The 16,358-nt window shown below is 40.5% G+C and overlaps 1 protein-coding gene across 1 annotated transcript in view; it reads left to right on the top strand.

The window, feature by feature from the left end:
• Positions 1-15,927, top strand: part of ABHD17B (abhydrolase domain containing 17B, depalmitoylase) — a 28,427-nt gene extending 12,500 nt beyond the window's left edge. Inside the window, exons 2-4 of the mRNA XM_035100085.3 lie at positions 2,995-3,469; positions 9,778-9,957; positions 11,230-15,927. Of these exons, the coding sequence (XP_034955976.1) occupies positions 3,003-3,469; positions 9,778-9,957; positions 11,230-11,449 (867 nt within the window). The 5' untranslated portion in view covers positions 2,995-3,002 and the 3' untranslated portion in view covers positions 11,450-15,927. The remainder of the gene's footprint in view (positions 1-2,994; positions 3,470-9,777; positions 9,958-11,229) is intronic.
• Positions 15,928-16,358: the final 431 nt, after the last annotated feature.

Here is a 16,358-nt window from a genome sequence, read left to right as displayed (position 1 = left end):
CGGCCTTGAGGTAGGCAATGGAGGCAGGTTTAGTGCTCACAGAAACAGCTTTGGTTGCTCCCAAGGGTCCCATAGGGGATTTGGGGGGGGGGCTCTTCCTCTACCAATTGCAGCACTCGAGAAGCCTTTTTAATAAAGGCAGAAAAACTTCAGCAGAGAGCTCTCTAGGTTGGTTCCTCTGAGAGAATCATTAATCTCTGAGGAGAAAAAGCCTTTCGTCCACGAAAGCAGACTTGGGAAATTTTTTGAACTAAGGATGGCCTCAGAACCAGAGAGATGGTTCCCCATACTCACTTCCACCTGTTCTGGTGAGAATCTTGGAGAATCACCCAAGGCTGTGTGCCTGCCATCTCCTCCTCTTTAGCAACATTGCGAGGAGCAAGGCTGCCCTGCAGAGGCGAAATCATCCTGCCTGCAGATGCAGTTGAAGGGCAGGAATGCGACTGAGGACACATCAGTCGCTGCTCAAATCTCCCAGTTGGTGCTAGGACCCAAAAGTGCAGAGAGTAGGAAAGCACTAGATCAACAGGTGCAGCAATCGCACCTCTAGGAGCTTTTGGGGTCTCCTGAATAAAGGCTGAGTTGCTAAAACAAAATGGCAGACAACAGCAAGAGAGGGGGGACATGACAAGAATAAAATAGAAATGAAGCTTGCGGGGGAACAGTGAACGGGAAAACACAGTAAAAAAGAACTCATTCAGAATGATGATCTAGCAAACAGGATGAAGGACAGAACTAGACAAGGGAACGTCCACAAAAAAAAAGCACTCAGGCAAGTGTTTCTTCCACACACAGAGAGAGACACAAAGACCCAACCATCCCTTTGCAGCAGGCAAGGTCAGTCTGGAGAAATGGAAGGGCTCCTCCCTCTGGAAAGGATATGGCAAGCTGAAGACCCTGCCTGTCTCCAGTAGGGAGGGTCATCCTATCAGGAATGGTGTCCTCCTCCATCTGGTAAACACTGCCGTGCGCCAGCCAAATAGTGGAGATGTCAGTTGCCAAACGTGACAACAAGACATGTTCACTTGGTCATAGTTGGACCCGTGCCAGTCACGAAACGCACCAGGTACCTGGGGAATTTCGAACACTGTGCCTGGTACCTTCCCATCAGTGAGGATTTGTGGATTCTTATTTTTTTTATTAAAAAAATAGATTTTTATTAGTTTCACATAAAGTTATACACAATAACTGTAACCATTCCGAAACATGAAAATAATAAAGGTTCTTTCGAACCTTCAGACCTCCTTCTCTCCCTCCATGGGTTCTATTTCAAAAGGTTTATTCTTTTTTTCCTGCATCTTTTACAAGTATCCATCTATTATATAATCATAGTAACCAAAGTTCATTTCACTTTACAAGTGTCATTGTATTCCTGCCAATGACTACAGTGGTCTTTTAAATATATTTTAAAATTATTCCACTCTTTGAAGAATACTTGGTCTTCTTGGTTTCTGATCTTCCCTGTCAGTCTTGCTATTTCTGCGTATTCCATCAGTTTGGTCTGCCACTCTTCTCTGGTCGTCGGTACTTATCCTCCTTTCAATCTCTGGGCTAGAAGCATCCTTGTAGTGCATACATGAACAGTCTTTTATTTTATTTTGGTAGTTTCTCACCTATTATACCTAGCAGGAAAGCCTCTGGGTTTTTTAACTCATTATATATCATTTCCCAGAACGCTTTTACCACGGCACAGGACCACCACATATGATAAAAGGTACCTTCTTCCCTTTTACATTTTCAGCACAAATTTGAGATGGTTCTTTACATTTTTGCAAAATTTTTTTGCCAAAGAATATTTTATTAATTTTGCAATACATTACTCATATTCAACTCATTATTTTTCACATTTTCTCCTTTTGGCTTTTTAAAGCCTTGACTTCCGTCCTCCCCTTCTGTTGATTTTCTAACATTTAATGCCAATCAATCTTTGAATTAAATTATTACAAAAACTTATCACTAAAAACTAAATTACAAAGACTTTTCTCTCTATAACTTACAAAGCTTCTTGCAATTCTACCAACATAGTAAATTGAGTGCAACTGTCTTTCAAATATTCTGTAAATTTAGTCCAGTCTTTGATGAACTTCTGGTCCAGCTGTTCTCGGATTCTTCCCGTCATCTTATCCAATTCCGCATACTCCATCAATTTCACTGTCCATTCTTCTTTTGTCGGTAATTCTTCTTGTTTCCACTTTCGTGCAATTAATATTCTTACTGCTGTGACTGCATATTGGAAAAGTTTTAAGTCTTGCTTTTTAATTCCAGTACAGTGGTACCTCGGTTTACAAACACAATTGGTTTCGGAAATCTGTACTTAACCTGAAGCGAACTTTCCCATTGAAAGTAATGGAAAGTGGATTAATCTGTTCCAGACAGGTATGCAGAGTACTTAAACTGAAAATACTCAAACCGAGGCGTACTTAAACCGAGGTATGACTGTAATAGTAGAATTCTCTTTCCGGACAAATTATCCTGGCATTGACATTCCTGCCAACGTATACTCTGATGTTATTCTATATGCTTTCTTTTCTTCCCTGAGTGTATAGACTTGTATGCTGGCTTTTTATTTTTGTAAACAGCTTTCAATAAAACTTTAAGCTGAAGAAATGTGTATACATTTCTTAAATTAGTATCTAGTTTTGTTTGATATTACTGGCTTCTCTGAAAGATATAGGCACTGACCAAGTACTAACCTATAACAATCTAACATTTGCCTAACATTGAAAAAGAAAAATAGAATGACAAGTCTTTAAGTTGGGTGGTAACATACTTCGCAATGGACCCATTGAAATATGTGGACTTAAGTTAGTAATGTTTGTTGATTTTGGTGGGTATTACTTGGCTTGATGGAACTTACCTTGTTTAGCTTGGATGTGAAAAGTTTTTTTGTTCTGCAAATGTAGACAGGCAATTGAATCCCTGGCGTGTTAGTGCTTGATAACATGCATGTATGGGAATCTTACTGGAAGCTCACACTTTTCTCTCTCATTTCAGATTGGAAGATGAATAATCTTTCGTTTAGTGAACTGTGCTGCCTATTCTGTTGTCCACCATGTCCAGGAAAGATCGCTTCCAAACTGGCATTTTTGCCCCCAGATCCTACATACACATTGATGTGTGATGAAAGTGGGAGTCGCTGGACTCTACACCTTTCTGAACGAGCAGACTGGCAATATTCCTCTAGAGAAAAAGATGCCATTGAATGTTTTATGACTCGAACCAGCAAAGGTAACAGGATTGCCTGCATGTTTGTGCGTTGTTCCCCTAATGCCAAGTATACTCTGCTCTTTTCACACGGAAATGCCGTTGACCTGGGCCAAATGAGCAGCTTCTACATAGGACTTGGTTCACGGATTAACTGCAACATATTTTCATATGATTATTCTGGATATGGAGCAAGTTCCGGAAAACCAACCGAGAAGAATTTATATGCTGACATCGATGCTGCTTGGGTAGCTCTTAGAACAAGGTAAATAGAAACGCATTATTTGTATGTGTATATGCAAATGTATTTATATTTAATTTGAATAAAGGTTTCCATTTAATCAGGTGAGCTTTGTACATCAGTAGTCTGGTCCCATATTTTGCCCTTTCACCTTTCAGGAAGATGGAGAATAATACTAATTCATTAAATACCAAAGAAAAATAACAGTTTATATTCTGGTGGTTGGCATCATGTAGCAGTTAGAGAATTGGGGGGGGGGCAGCAGGGGGGAAGGAGGAAGTGTAGCTGTTAGGTTGTGACAGAGCGGGTGTGGGGTGAGAAGTAATAATGGACATTATTTTTTGACTGGCTAAGATGGACCAAAACTGGATTGTTTTATGGAACTTGCTGAGTCCTCTGGGAGATTCCGAGTCCAGGGGAGGGGGGGGGGCAGCATTAGATATACCGTATATACTCGAGTATAAGCCAAATTGTTCAGCCCAAACTTATACTTGAGAGCTTATACTTGAGAGAGGCTGGCGGTGGCGGAGAAAGGCACAGGACCGGGGGTTCGGAGAACCCCTATCCTATGCCTGCTCTGTGCGAGGCGGGGGGGGGGGGGAAGAGAAGCGGCGCCTCCCCCCCTCTGCCAACAGCTGTGAAAAGAACAGGACTTTCCGAACCCCCATCCTATGCCTATGCCTGGATGGCAGCGGCAGCCACCTCAGCCAGCAGCAGCAACCATGCCCACCGCCACTCGCTCTTTCCTCCAGCCCCAGCGGGGGGTGGGGAGGTGTCGCTCCCACTATGGAAGGAGTCGAGCGAGGCAGGAAGCAGCAGGCGCGGCGGTGTGTGTGTGTGCGCGCACGTGCGAGAGAGAGTGGGGGGGGAGAGCGCAGCACCCTCCTGCTGGAGCTTGCCCGGGTGGCCTTCCCGCAGCCATCGCAGGAGAAGTGAGGGCTCCGCGCCTGGAAAAGTCTGCTCTCCGGTTGCACAGTGCCATTTCCTCAACGCAAACACGCACTCTACACCTCCACCTGCCCACCCTCGCTCATGTCAATTCTGTTCTGTGGGCCAAATTCAAGCGTCCCTCCGTCCCTCCGTCCTGCGCCCGCCCCTCTCCCTCTCCTGCATAACATAAAATATGTTATGAATATTTGATGATTATAGGTTAAGAATAATTTATGATCATAGGTTAGGAATAATGGAGTGAAAATGTACGAGTGTTGAAAAATGGTTTAAGATATAACATGAAAATTGCTAAGGATGGATTAAAAATGGACTCAGTGGGGGGGGGGAATCGAGGAAGTCTATAGAACAATGTTAAGTAGTATGAAATGTTGTTGTTCTTTGTGCTTTTTGTTTTTTGCTTTTTTCTTGTATTTTTTATTTTTATAAAATGAATAAATATTATTTGAAAAAGAAAAGAAAGATAACAGTTTATATTGGCAGAGCCCATAGCAAATGGATTAATTATTCAGTAATTTTACATCAGGAAGGAGACCCAAGTGAGAGGCTTCTTGCTCAAATCCTTACTCCTGATTCATCTGTTCAGAAAATATATATTTCTGTTCTGAAACTGAACCCTTTCAGTGGAGATAGACTGTTTGAACGTTTCCTTATTTGAGAAAAGAATCTGCAGATATGTAGAGTCTGCACATTTAAGAACTGGAATTCTAGCCAGCCTTCTTTCTGGTTTGCATACCTATAGCCATTCATTTGCGTTTTCCAACACTGGGGGACCTTTTCTAAACAAATGGCTCTGAATTCTTAAAAGGCAGCTTTGCAGCCGAGCTGGCTTTAAGCAAGTCTTGCAAATCTTAGGTTTCCTGTTCACCGCCATCTTTCCATTCACTTATATTTACATACATCTGTGTCCACATTCAGACACAAGCATACCTACTAATTTTCTGATTAATTCCAATTTATCTCCTCCCCGCTTTCTTCTTGTAATTGTGGTTGTCACTCCTCACTCTTCAAGGATGGAAGAGACACTTATTTCTCCATGATGTTTTTGATCCAAAAAGTGAGCACTCTGCAGCTGTGTGTACAGCCTCTCTGACCATTAAGGGTTAAGCTGTGTGTGTGTGTGTGTGTGTGTCACACATTCCAGGCTCGAAACAGCACTGTAGTGCTAATTCCTATTTGAGAGGCAAAATAGAGTTTGTGGAGACTAGAATTTACCTTGGACCAATTACCTTGGCCCTAGTGAATTGCTTCTTCAAATGTCACTGCAAGAAACAGGCATCATTTGTTGAAAACCTGAAACTCAAATCTCTCAAATGTCTACTTAAGTTAGATATTGTTTAAAAGTTGAACAACTGAGGGTGCTTTCGGATCAAATAGTTAAGATTTCTTTAATATGAGGAGGCTGTTTGTTTAAAGGAAATTTTAAAGGAAATATATATTTAAAGGAAATATATATTTAGACTGGTTGATATTTCTGAGGCATTGTGCAGAGATTAACTACTTTCTGCATTCATTGTCTACAGGTGAATTTTTAAGACCTTTCTACTGCCAGGTATTTATCCTCTGCAGTGTTCTAACATTTTAATTACTTGAAAATAAATCTAAGGGTAGGAAGAAGCTTTTAGGCTTGGTTCTGCTCCACCTTCTAACCTTTTTTCCCACCTGGTAGAACATTTGCATTTTAAATACTTGCATATATAGAGATTTATGAGTAAAAATAGAGCTATATTTTTATTGTATAGGTTTCTGCATAAAATAGTGTAGAAGAAATGTGCACATTGTATGTTTTACTAAGATTTGTGCAGCTTTTTTGTGTTCTGATATTTACTAGGAACTGGTCATGCACGTATTGACTAGAAGTGTGTAGGTAAAACTGGATGTTAAGTGAAAGGATCTGGTAGTTGCACAGGTACTGCAAAACATGCCCTATCCTACAAGTTCCTGGGAGTCTTTCTCAGAAACCTTTTGTTCATGAATTCAAATGGCTCCAAACATTTAAGGTGTGATTCTGTGTTGTATGAGGGGGGTGTCTGCTCATCTGTTGGGACTTCTCCTTTCTGCCTATCCCTGTCCCTGTGGGACCATCCATAACAGACTGGGGAGGGCTTAAGGGGGAGAAGAAACTGGAAGTCTGGTTGTACAAGTAGATTTCCTTTGCACAAGAGAATGAACATTGAGTGTCACTTTTAAGAGATTTATTTTATAACAATAAGGGCTAGTATTTGATAGTCATGAGTAATACATATATGGTAGTTGAGTGGTGAAACAACTTGATAATGAGGCAAGACAGGCTTTTTGGGGGGAGGGGGTCCCTACCATTGGTAAATTCAAATCTGGAAGTGAGACTTAAATTTGAACAGAGAAAGCGATAGTTGTGGTGTGCAAGTATATTGTTTGTTACAAAACTAGAACTAGGATTCTGCGTTGTGGTAGTCAAAGATCCTAAGCTTAAAAGCTGCATATTGAAAGCTTTGGGTATGGTTCCAAAGTTACAAGCCTGCCTCCCCAACCCCACCATTATTCACTTGCTGTTTTTCTTTTTACCCTAAGATGTATGTGGCTGCCAAAATAATTATACCAAAGAACATTCACAATTTGCACTCATATAGGTTGTGAGACTAACACCAACTTTTTCTTTATTGGTTCCTCCTTTCTAATATGGAGCTAGGAGACAGAAGAGAGAATGGAAAATCTCTTCATCCTAAAATTGTTTCCTAAACATTTTAAATGATTCATTATCTATAGTCTGGCTGCCCCTAACTTTTACAATCAATGGTATTGTGGAATTGGTTTCGGTCCTGGGTGGTGTAAAAAATTGGTGGTTGAGCTGTCAAATACTGAGAACTACAGTGGTACCTCTACTTACGAATTTAATGTGTTCCGAATGCACATTCGTAAGTAGAAAAAAAAATTGTAAGTCGAATCCCATAGGAATGCATTGGGAGAAAAAAATTGTAAGTCTAAAAATTCGTAAGTAGAAACAATCCTATCTAAACCGCATCCAAGATGGCGGGCGGAGCTCCATTTGTAAGTAGAAACATTCGTAAGTAGAGTTATTCGTAAGTAGAGGTACCTCTGTACTTCCCTTTATGTGATAGTGTAGTCCATTGGAACATAGTTCATTGATCTGAAAGCTTATCCTGTGTATGAAACTATTCCAAGATAGTGGTTTTAAACTATCTTTTGTACATTATCAATATATTTTATGCAGTGCCATGAGCCCCTTGATTATAGAAGTCTGCCATTTTAGCCAGTTGACATTAAATTAGTATCGCTCTTTTAAAGACCTAAGCACAAGCTGTACAAAATCATATTGCTGTAATTTAACTGGTGTGTACTCTGCACCAGCTGCCGTGTTCTAATTTTAATTTTATGTAATAATCATTCTCTCCATATTCTCTCCATTCATGCAAGGGGGTATTGGTAGCCTTGGGTTACCCCAGGGTTTGCCAAAGTACAATTTCTTGCCTTTGGAGAAAATTAGTTGATGCTGTGCTGTAAAACACCCACACCCACACCCACCCTTGCTGCTGTATTTTATTAATGATTGGTTTTAAGTATTGTACCATATTGGCCCGAATATAAGACACACCTTTAAAATTCAAGGCTTATTTTCGGGTGTGGCCCACCTCCCAGCTCTACTGCCCTGAAAACTTAGTGTTTTATGGCCAGTGAACAGTTTGCAGGTGGTGATGGAATAGAAAACTGGGTGGATGGGAGAAGGAAGTACCATGCAGAAGGGATGACTGGATGACTGGCTGCTGGCATGGGCCAGTGAACAAGAGCACTCCAAACTGCCATATTTTGCTGCTGATCCCACCAGTCTATCCTGCTTTCTAGCTTTGTTTCATGTTTGATACAATGAGTGTCTAATGAGTTTGAATTGGTTGCAGTATGAAGGAATAATGTTTCCTATGTATAAAAGGAGCAATTGGAGAGTAACTGGAAGGTTTGAGTCCCTCTTAGTTTGCTTGTCCATCTTCAAAGAGACACCACGCTAACAGGAGGAGTTAGCACTTGTATAGTGAATTCAGGTGTTCAGAATGTTTCACATGTTATAATCCTAAGGACCCTACAAGATGGCTTTCCTCAACCTGGTGCCTGCCTCCAGATGCTTTGGATTGCAGCTCCCATCAGCCATCAGCTGGTGAAGCTCAGAGAGGGAGGGAGGACCTTCCACAGCATGAAGGTTCATGGGGAACCTTCTAGAGGGGCCCTGCCAATGGTGGGTGCAGTCAGAGGCAAAAGTGGGTGGACTCTTAACCTTCTTACAGTTGGCTACATTTCAGTCAAGCAAAAATCAGGTTTCTGTGCACCTATTATCACTGTTGAAGGTCAATGTTTTTTGCTAGGCAGAAGCACTTGCAGAGATCCCAAAGCAGGCCAGTAAAGGGGGGTCACCTAGAGGGAGTCCTGAGAGTCAGATAGAGGAGCCTGGAGGTCCACTGTGGAATTTGCTCCCACAAGATGCGGCCGTGTCTGTTAACGTGGACAGCTTTAAAAGAGACTTCCAAAAATTTGCCGAATCCTATGTTCTGCCTCCCATGTCAGAGGCAGGTCTCTATGTACCAGTTGCTGGCAATAACAAGTCAAGAGCTGTTGCCCTCCTGGGTTCTATGCAGGCTTCCCAATTTTCCAGTGTAAGAACAGGATGTCCAACTAGATGGACCTTTGGCCTGATCCAGCACAGCACTTCTTACATTCTTGGGTATCTGGTACATTTTCCCTTCTTCCTTTCTCACAGTTGATTCCAGTGGCATAGCAAAATAGCTTGACTTCCTTCAGTTCAATAATAGCCTGCTGTGTGGCATTGAAGGGGAGCGTAATTTTTGAGGAACAGTCTGAAAAACACTGGGAAGTATTTGAGTAGTTCTCTGTAGCCTGGACACAGCCACTTGTAATAATTCTCCAGAGAAATGTATTTGCCTGCCTTTTTATTACCTTCCCCTTCTGGCACACCCTCCAAGATAGGTAACAAGGCTTGGATATGGTTTTTCTTGCCCTTTTTAGACTGGTTTAGAAAATGTGTGTTTGTAAATAGTTTTTTTCCCTGAATTTGAGAAAGAAATACAGATATTTCTGCCATGCAAATAGTGAATGCCACTTTTAAACAGTATTGCAAGATGTTTTTAAAAAGGATCAGCATCTGCTGCATTTATTGGGTCTCAGAAGTATAATGTTTTACCTATACCTTTAAAAAACCCTATTTTAAAGCAAATAATTTTATTACAAATTGCAGAATTCAAGTTATTACCCGTCAAGTTTGTTACACTTGATGACAGCAAAAAATGATATATGCTTTGGAGTTTGTATGAGTTTTCTAACATTTGTATATACAGTACAGTAATTTTATTCATGGAATAACATGCTACTTACTTTTTCAGGTACGGCATCCGCCCTGAAAATGTGATTATATATGGACAAAGTATAGGAACGGTGCCATCTGTGGATCTCGCTGCTCGTTATGAAAGTGCTGCTGTAATTCTTCATTCTCCTCTGACCTCTGGAATGCGTGTAGCTTTTCCTGATACCAAGAAGACCTACTGCTTTGACGCATTTCCAAAGTAAGCTGTAGTATTATACAGTTAGACCAGTGGTTCCCAACAGGTGGTCCGGGGACCCCCAGGGGTCCGCGAGCTATGCCAGAGGGGTCCGCAAGATGCTATTAGAATAAAAAATATATTAAATATATTTTGTATGATAACAGATTTTTTGTTTTGGCCGCTTCCTGCATGAGCAGAGTCTAGCGCAAAACTAGAATTAGATAGAGGCAGTAGTTCTGCTGTATGCCGTTAGGTGGCGCTTTACAAACACTACTGTTTTGCAAAGAGGCAGTGCACGCATTCTACTAACGCTCACCTCCCCAAGATGCTTTGCGCGCGTCGGCTTCATTTGTGCGCTACTGCGCAGATACCCTGCTTTCTCCATTCCCCTCCCTGGCGCGCGCTGCCTCTTTGCAAAACAGTCGTGTTTGTAAACAAAGCGTTGTTTTTCGCGGAAGCTACAGTTCGCGTAGCTAAAAATGGACCGTTGGTTAAAAAGTGGTTCGTTAAAACGACAAAGGCCTACAGATGAAGAGGAAGATAATGCATTTGATGTTCAAGCAAGTAAGTCAGTGACTCTCGAACCGATTTGTCAGTGTCCATTGAACCTAAATCGTCGGCGTCCCTTGAACCTAACCCTTCCAAGATCAGTGTTAAGCTTACTGGAAAAATTAGATTAGGAATTAGGAATTAGATTTAGGATTAGGAATTAATGGGGGTCCTTGTCACAATAGCGGCTTGATGAGGGGTCCTCGAGAAAATTTTGTTGGGAACCCCTGAGTTAGACAAACCACCTAGAGAGCACTTCATAAACAAAGACTAGAGAAGTCACTAAGCTTAAAATAAAGAAGCCTTAATTAGTGCAGAGCTGCTTGAGTTTGATTTTTGCTGTGAATGAGACTGTTTAAAATGGTTAAAACAATCCCCCCCCCCCGGCTCATCAAACTGGTAATTTCCATATGAATACTTTCTAGTATTCCTCAACTAATGGGTCTCTCTGTTGGCATTGTGTCAATAAAATAAGGCGCACTTGAAGCTAACAGGTGATAGCCAATCTCTGCTAGTGTAGATGGGTTTACCCTTCCTCTCAAGACCCTGCACTCCCCAAATCCGCTCTGGATGGAGCACCAACATTGTGGATCAGATTTGGCAGACACACAGGCAGCTGCCAGGGGGCTGGCAAGGGGAAGTCAGTCTTCTCACTCACAGGCAGGCACAGTTGGATGTTGCCTAATGTTCCAAGGATGGCTATTTGTGAAGTTGTGTACTGATTTCTTTTTTGTGTTCCTATAGCATTGACAAGATCTCTAAAATTACATCCCCGGTGTTAATAATCCATGGGACTGAAGATGAAGTGATTGACTTTTCACATGGCCTAGCATTGTTTGAGCGCTGCCAAAGACCCGTTGAGCCACTGTGGGTAGAAGGGGCAGGACACAATGATGTCGAGCTTTATGGACAGTACCTTGAAAGATTAAAACAGTTTGTATCACAGGAACTGGTGAATTTGTAAATTGCTGCATATATTATTTGATGTTGAATTTCATGGCAGAACTGTAGATCTTTATAGCCACAGCATAAAACCTGATGGTTTTGTTTTCAGATTGGGTCAGTTGCCTTCAAGCATGTACAGGTAATGTTTGGAAACATAATTAATGAAGATTTTAATACCAGTATTAGCTGGAACTGTGGATGTTGGGGACAAGTTTGTGTAGCTCATCTATTTTTTGCAAGTTTTCTTAGACTAATGCATAAGTCAATTTGAAAGTTTTTCTTAAGATGTACAAAAACCATAGAAAAGAAGGAAAAAATTAATTATGTAAAATCAAATGCTGTAAAAGTGTTGCCAAATGCTTTAGCATATCAAACAAGTTTATATACAATATTTTTAAAACATCTCGAACTGTACTGTGATCTACTCTGTTGCACAGGTATAATTGAAGCAGTTGTAAAATATAAATAGCCATTATATTTGAAGGAATAGGAAAAAGGAAAAACAACCACTGGAATTTACAGGCCCTATTATATAGGGAGCAAGTCAAAACATGTGTTTTATTATCTTTCATGTCTTGTTCTCAATGTTTTTCTCTTTTCCTGAATGACTAATGGCGAAAAATGCGTATTTAGCCATTTGTGTCGCTCTGAAAGGCACAAAATTGTGATTTTTAGAACTACTCCTGTTAACAGGGTACATATTAAAACAACTAAACACAGTGGTTTCTCTGAAATCGGTATGAAATACGAATATCATTGTTAAGTGGCCATTTTGGAAATCATCATGTAAAGAAACAGAACTTGGATAATACTAAACTAATATTTCTCTAACTTTTTTGTATTGGCAAACATGCAAAGTTGCAGTTGTCATTTCAGATTTGATTTGAATGTTTGTAAGTGTAGGACTAATTGTTTCAATTATTATGAAAAACCTACTAATGTACTCCTATATAGTGAAATGAATGTTGACACCTCATAGTAAAAAAAAGTTGCCTTTCCCTTGAATACATTTTTGCTTGAATAAAATATAAAATAGACCTAAAATGTAGCCTAATTTGTAAACAAAGTAATACTCAAACCACACTGTGCTTCTCATTTTAAAGCCTTACATAGTTTACTTGTTCGACTCATTTCTGTGATTGTCTGGGGGAAATGTATTCTGTATTGTGAATGCCTAGATTCTGATATGTTTAACTCAAATAACAGAAATTCCACACACTTGATGCTGAGCTTTTCCTGCAAAGCATAAACAGCAAAGTTCCTGACATAGCACAATTCCCTATGTGACTAAAACATCTTGCCCAAATCTGCTGCTTCCATTATCTTGACCTCTCTTTCTCCAGCTCTTTGCTATTTTCATAATCCATTTCTACTTGAGAGACTCAGCTTGTCTCAGGATACACTTTGCTTAAAAGAAGTCATGCTAGCTTCTAATTAAAGCTTAGAGTAGCTTTAATGTTTTCATAAATGAAGGAGTAGACATATTAAGTATACAAGGGTAAATGATTTATGGCTTGTCACAGTGGGTGGCAAATATGCCAAAGTTACTGGGTTGGATTCAGAGGTGTATCCTATTGGTCCGCCCAATATTTAAACAAACATCATGCAACATAGTAACACATTGTGCCCCTCCCCAATAAACGGAACAAATTATGCCATGATCTCCGTCCTTGTTGCAGGCAGTCCCCCTGTTCCACCTGCATCACACTGAAGTTGTCCCTTGACTATGTGGAGGAGAGTCAGTTGCAGCAGGGGCAAAGCAAGCAGACAGCATCTATGAACTGACCTGGAGTTGTGCTAGTTGAGTTAAAAACTTTCTGCTGTTGCTAATTGATAGAACACACACTCTGTGCTTAAGACTTTATAGATGCCATTATGATTCTGTTTGTTAAATAAGTTGAGACCACAAATTAGAAATGTATGCACTAGCGTAGCATCATACTCTTTGAGGTAGTTTGACTCGACATATAATGTTAAGTGCCTATGTAAATTTTGGCTTACAATACTGCAAAATATGCATACATTCATATTAGTTTGGCCTTTGAAAGTGTCACTAAACTTACTGGAGCTGTGAAAGTTGAGTTTTTGTAGCTTGATAAGGGACGCGGGTGGCACTGTGGTCTAAACCACAGAGCCTAGGGCTTGCCGATCAGAAGGTTGGCGGTTCGAATCCCCGCAACAGGGTGAGCTCCCATTGTTCGGTCCCAGCTCCTGCCCACCTAGCAGTTTGAAAGCACGTCAAAGTGCAAGTAGATAAATAGGTACCACTCCGGCGGGAAGGTAAACGGCGTTTCCATGGGCTGCTCTGGTTTCGCCAGAAGCAGCTTAGTCCTGCTGGCCACATGACCCGAAGTTGTCTGTGGACAAACGCCGGCTCCCTCGGCCAGTAAAGCGAGATGAGTGCTGCAACCCCAGAGTCATCCACGACTGGCCCTAACGGTCAGGGGAACCTTTACTCTTTTAACTATACAGGTGTTTCTTTACTCTTCTGCACTAGTGAAATCAAAATGTTTAGTTATTCTTTACTGAAAGCAGAAATCTATTTAATCCTCAATCTCCGCCTTCTCTCCTGTGTCTTGCTTAAACATTCAGTAGTTCTAGAGAAGCTCTGCTAAATTTTCTTCTATCTGGTCACTGCCAGAAATCCATCCCTCAAACATCATTCCTCAAATTGTTTTTATCCAGATGCCCTGTTTTGATATGAGGGGGCAATTGGCTTAGTTTATTGCTGAGAGAAAACTTACCGGTTGACTTTCACCTCAGATTAGTACAAGACATATACGACTGTGTTCTTTGTTTTCTGTTTGTCTTAGGTATGTTTCAAAACCTTAATAGTTTTTCACATGAAAAGCTGCTCCAATAAAACTCAACTTAATTCCAAAGTACACCTTCACAGAAACTTACGTTTAATCCAGGGGTGGTTTTATTTTTTAAAATGAAGTAAAATCAGGGCAGCGATATAGGTGGCCATATAATAGCTGTTAGAGCTAACCAGGGTTGGTTGGTAACTTAACTTTGCTAGTCTACATGTGAAATCAACATTTGTCTTTGGGTAAAGCAGCTTGTAAATTCATGGTAGGGCTACAGTTGTATTATTAATATATAACTTATAGTTGTATAGGAAGCTAGTTGTGTAGGAAGCTAACTTTTATTATGTCCACACTACCCCACATTTCCGATTGTAGCTGTGACGAATGGGAAAATTTACCTCATTGTACAGCTTGATGCTACAGACAGCCACCCCCCTGGTTGGTGCTGCATTACAGTGACTTTATAAGTGGCTGCTGTGTAGCATTGTCCTCTCTCCTGTCCATCCTTGAGGGTGTTGTGGGCAAAATGATCCATTTTTATCAGCTAGTAAAGAGGCAGGCTGCAGCCTCTGGATGTGGTTGGCCGGCAGATAGTAATTGTTAGTGTGAAAAAGCATTAATATACTTCTCCCCCCCCCTTTATATTCAGAGAAGTATGATGTGCTTTGCCATGTCAGGACTAATTCCTAATGATTTAACAAACTTGGGACATGCCCAACATATTAGCTGTGGAAACACTGATGCAACCTAGTAATCTAGGTTAGTAATCTAGACTACCATAATATACCTTTTGAAAATACTGTAAATAAATTCAAATTTGCTTATCCTTAGTAGAATCAAATTATGCTACTCAAAACACATTTTGCACAAGGCATTTGAGAGGGGAGGGGATTGGGGATGGGCTTTTGGTCAAGAGCGGTAAGTATGGCTTCTAAAAATGTATTTGCAGTAGGGCTCTGCATGGGCATTAAAGCCGACATACACTCCATAGTTTTACAGCTTGATGCTCATTCTGTACTGATACTTTTTAAATATATACACTATAGGGCTGCTAGTGGCAACTGGGATAACTTTTGCAAATGACCACTGCATCTTTTCACTTTCAAGTGAAAAGGTATTGGCCAGAAAAAGCTTGTCATCTTTATTTTAGGATTGGTGCTAAAAAGCAGTATGAACTGCTTGCATTGCCTGTAGAAACATTAGATTAGGAGATTCATTTCATTCCTGTGCATTACAAGCTTGGCAACTCTTGATGTTCATGATTTTGGGGGGATGAAGGTGGCTGAGTTGGATCCTATAGCCTGAGAACAAAATGGGCACATGATCTGCAACTTCAGGCTGAGCACTACCTCAAACTGGTCTGGTTACTTAGGGATATTTGAGACCCTCACAACTGAAAGTGAGCTTAGAATACAATTATGGAAGTGTTGCTTTAGTAAAGAGGCTAATTAATGTTTCTACAGGCAATGCAATGAATTATCTGAAATGGAAACTATTTGCATTGACTTAAATCTAAACCATGTTAATGCTACTAATGTTTTGCTTGTGTTATTTCTCTTCTCTTAAGATTCGGTTTATCTAAAGTTGGGTCTAAGCTTTACCCACTGTTAACTGTTTAAACATTTTGCTGATTATTGTACATGAAGACAACTCAAAGACAACACAAATAAAGCCTATCTTTTGACTATTTCCTTGTTTCAACATTTTTGTTGTGATTCTTTACAGTTTTACAGAAACTGATTGGAGCAAATGTTCATGAGATCATACATTTATTGCCTATTCGCCAGTGGATGCTAAAGGTGTATTAGTAAAAACATTATTTAGAATATGAAGATGAATTTGGTTTTTGCTACCTAGGAATTAGCAAATCAAATTTTCATTTCATACCTGTAATATATAAAGTCTATACAAAAAATACCATCTTTTGATCTGTCGTGGAAGCATATAAGTATAGTATAAGTACCCACGCCATGGCTGATGTAAGGTTGTATATGTCAGAGATGAGCGGTCTCTGGCCCTCCAGACAATGGACTATGATTTGCATAATCTGTGATCATTTGCCACATGGGCTGGGGCTAGGGCTGGGGCTGAGGAGCACTGAGGTGTCCTGTTGTGCCA

This window comes from Zootoca vivipara, chromosome 10, assembly GCF_965207765.1.
Source record: "Zootoca vivipara chromosome 10, rZooViv2.hap1.1, whole genome shotgun sequence".
NCBI classification, from domain to species: Eukaryota; Metazoa; Chordata; class Lepidosauria; order Squamata; family Lacertidae; genus Zootoca; species Zootoca vivipara.
This window is presented reverse-complemented; position numbering and strand designations above follow the sequence as displayed.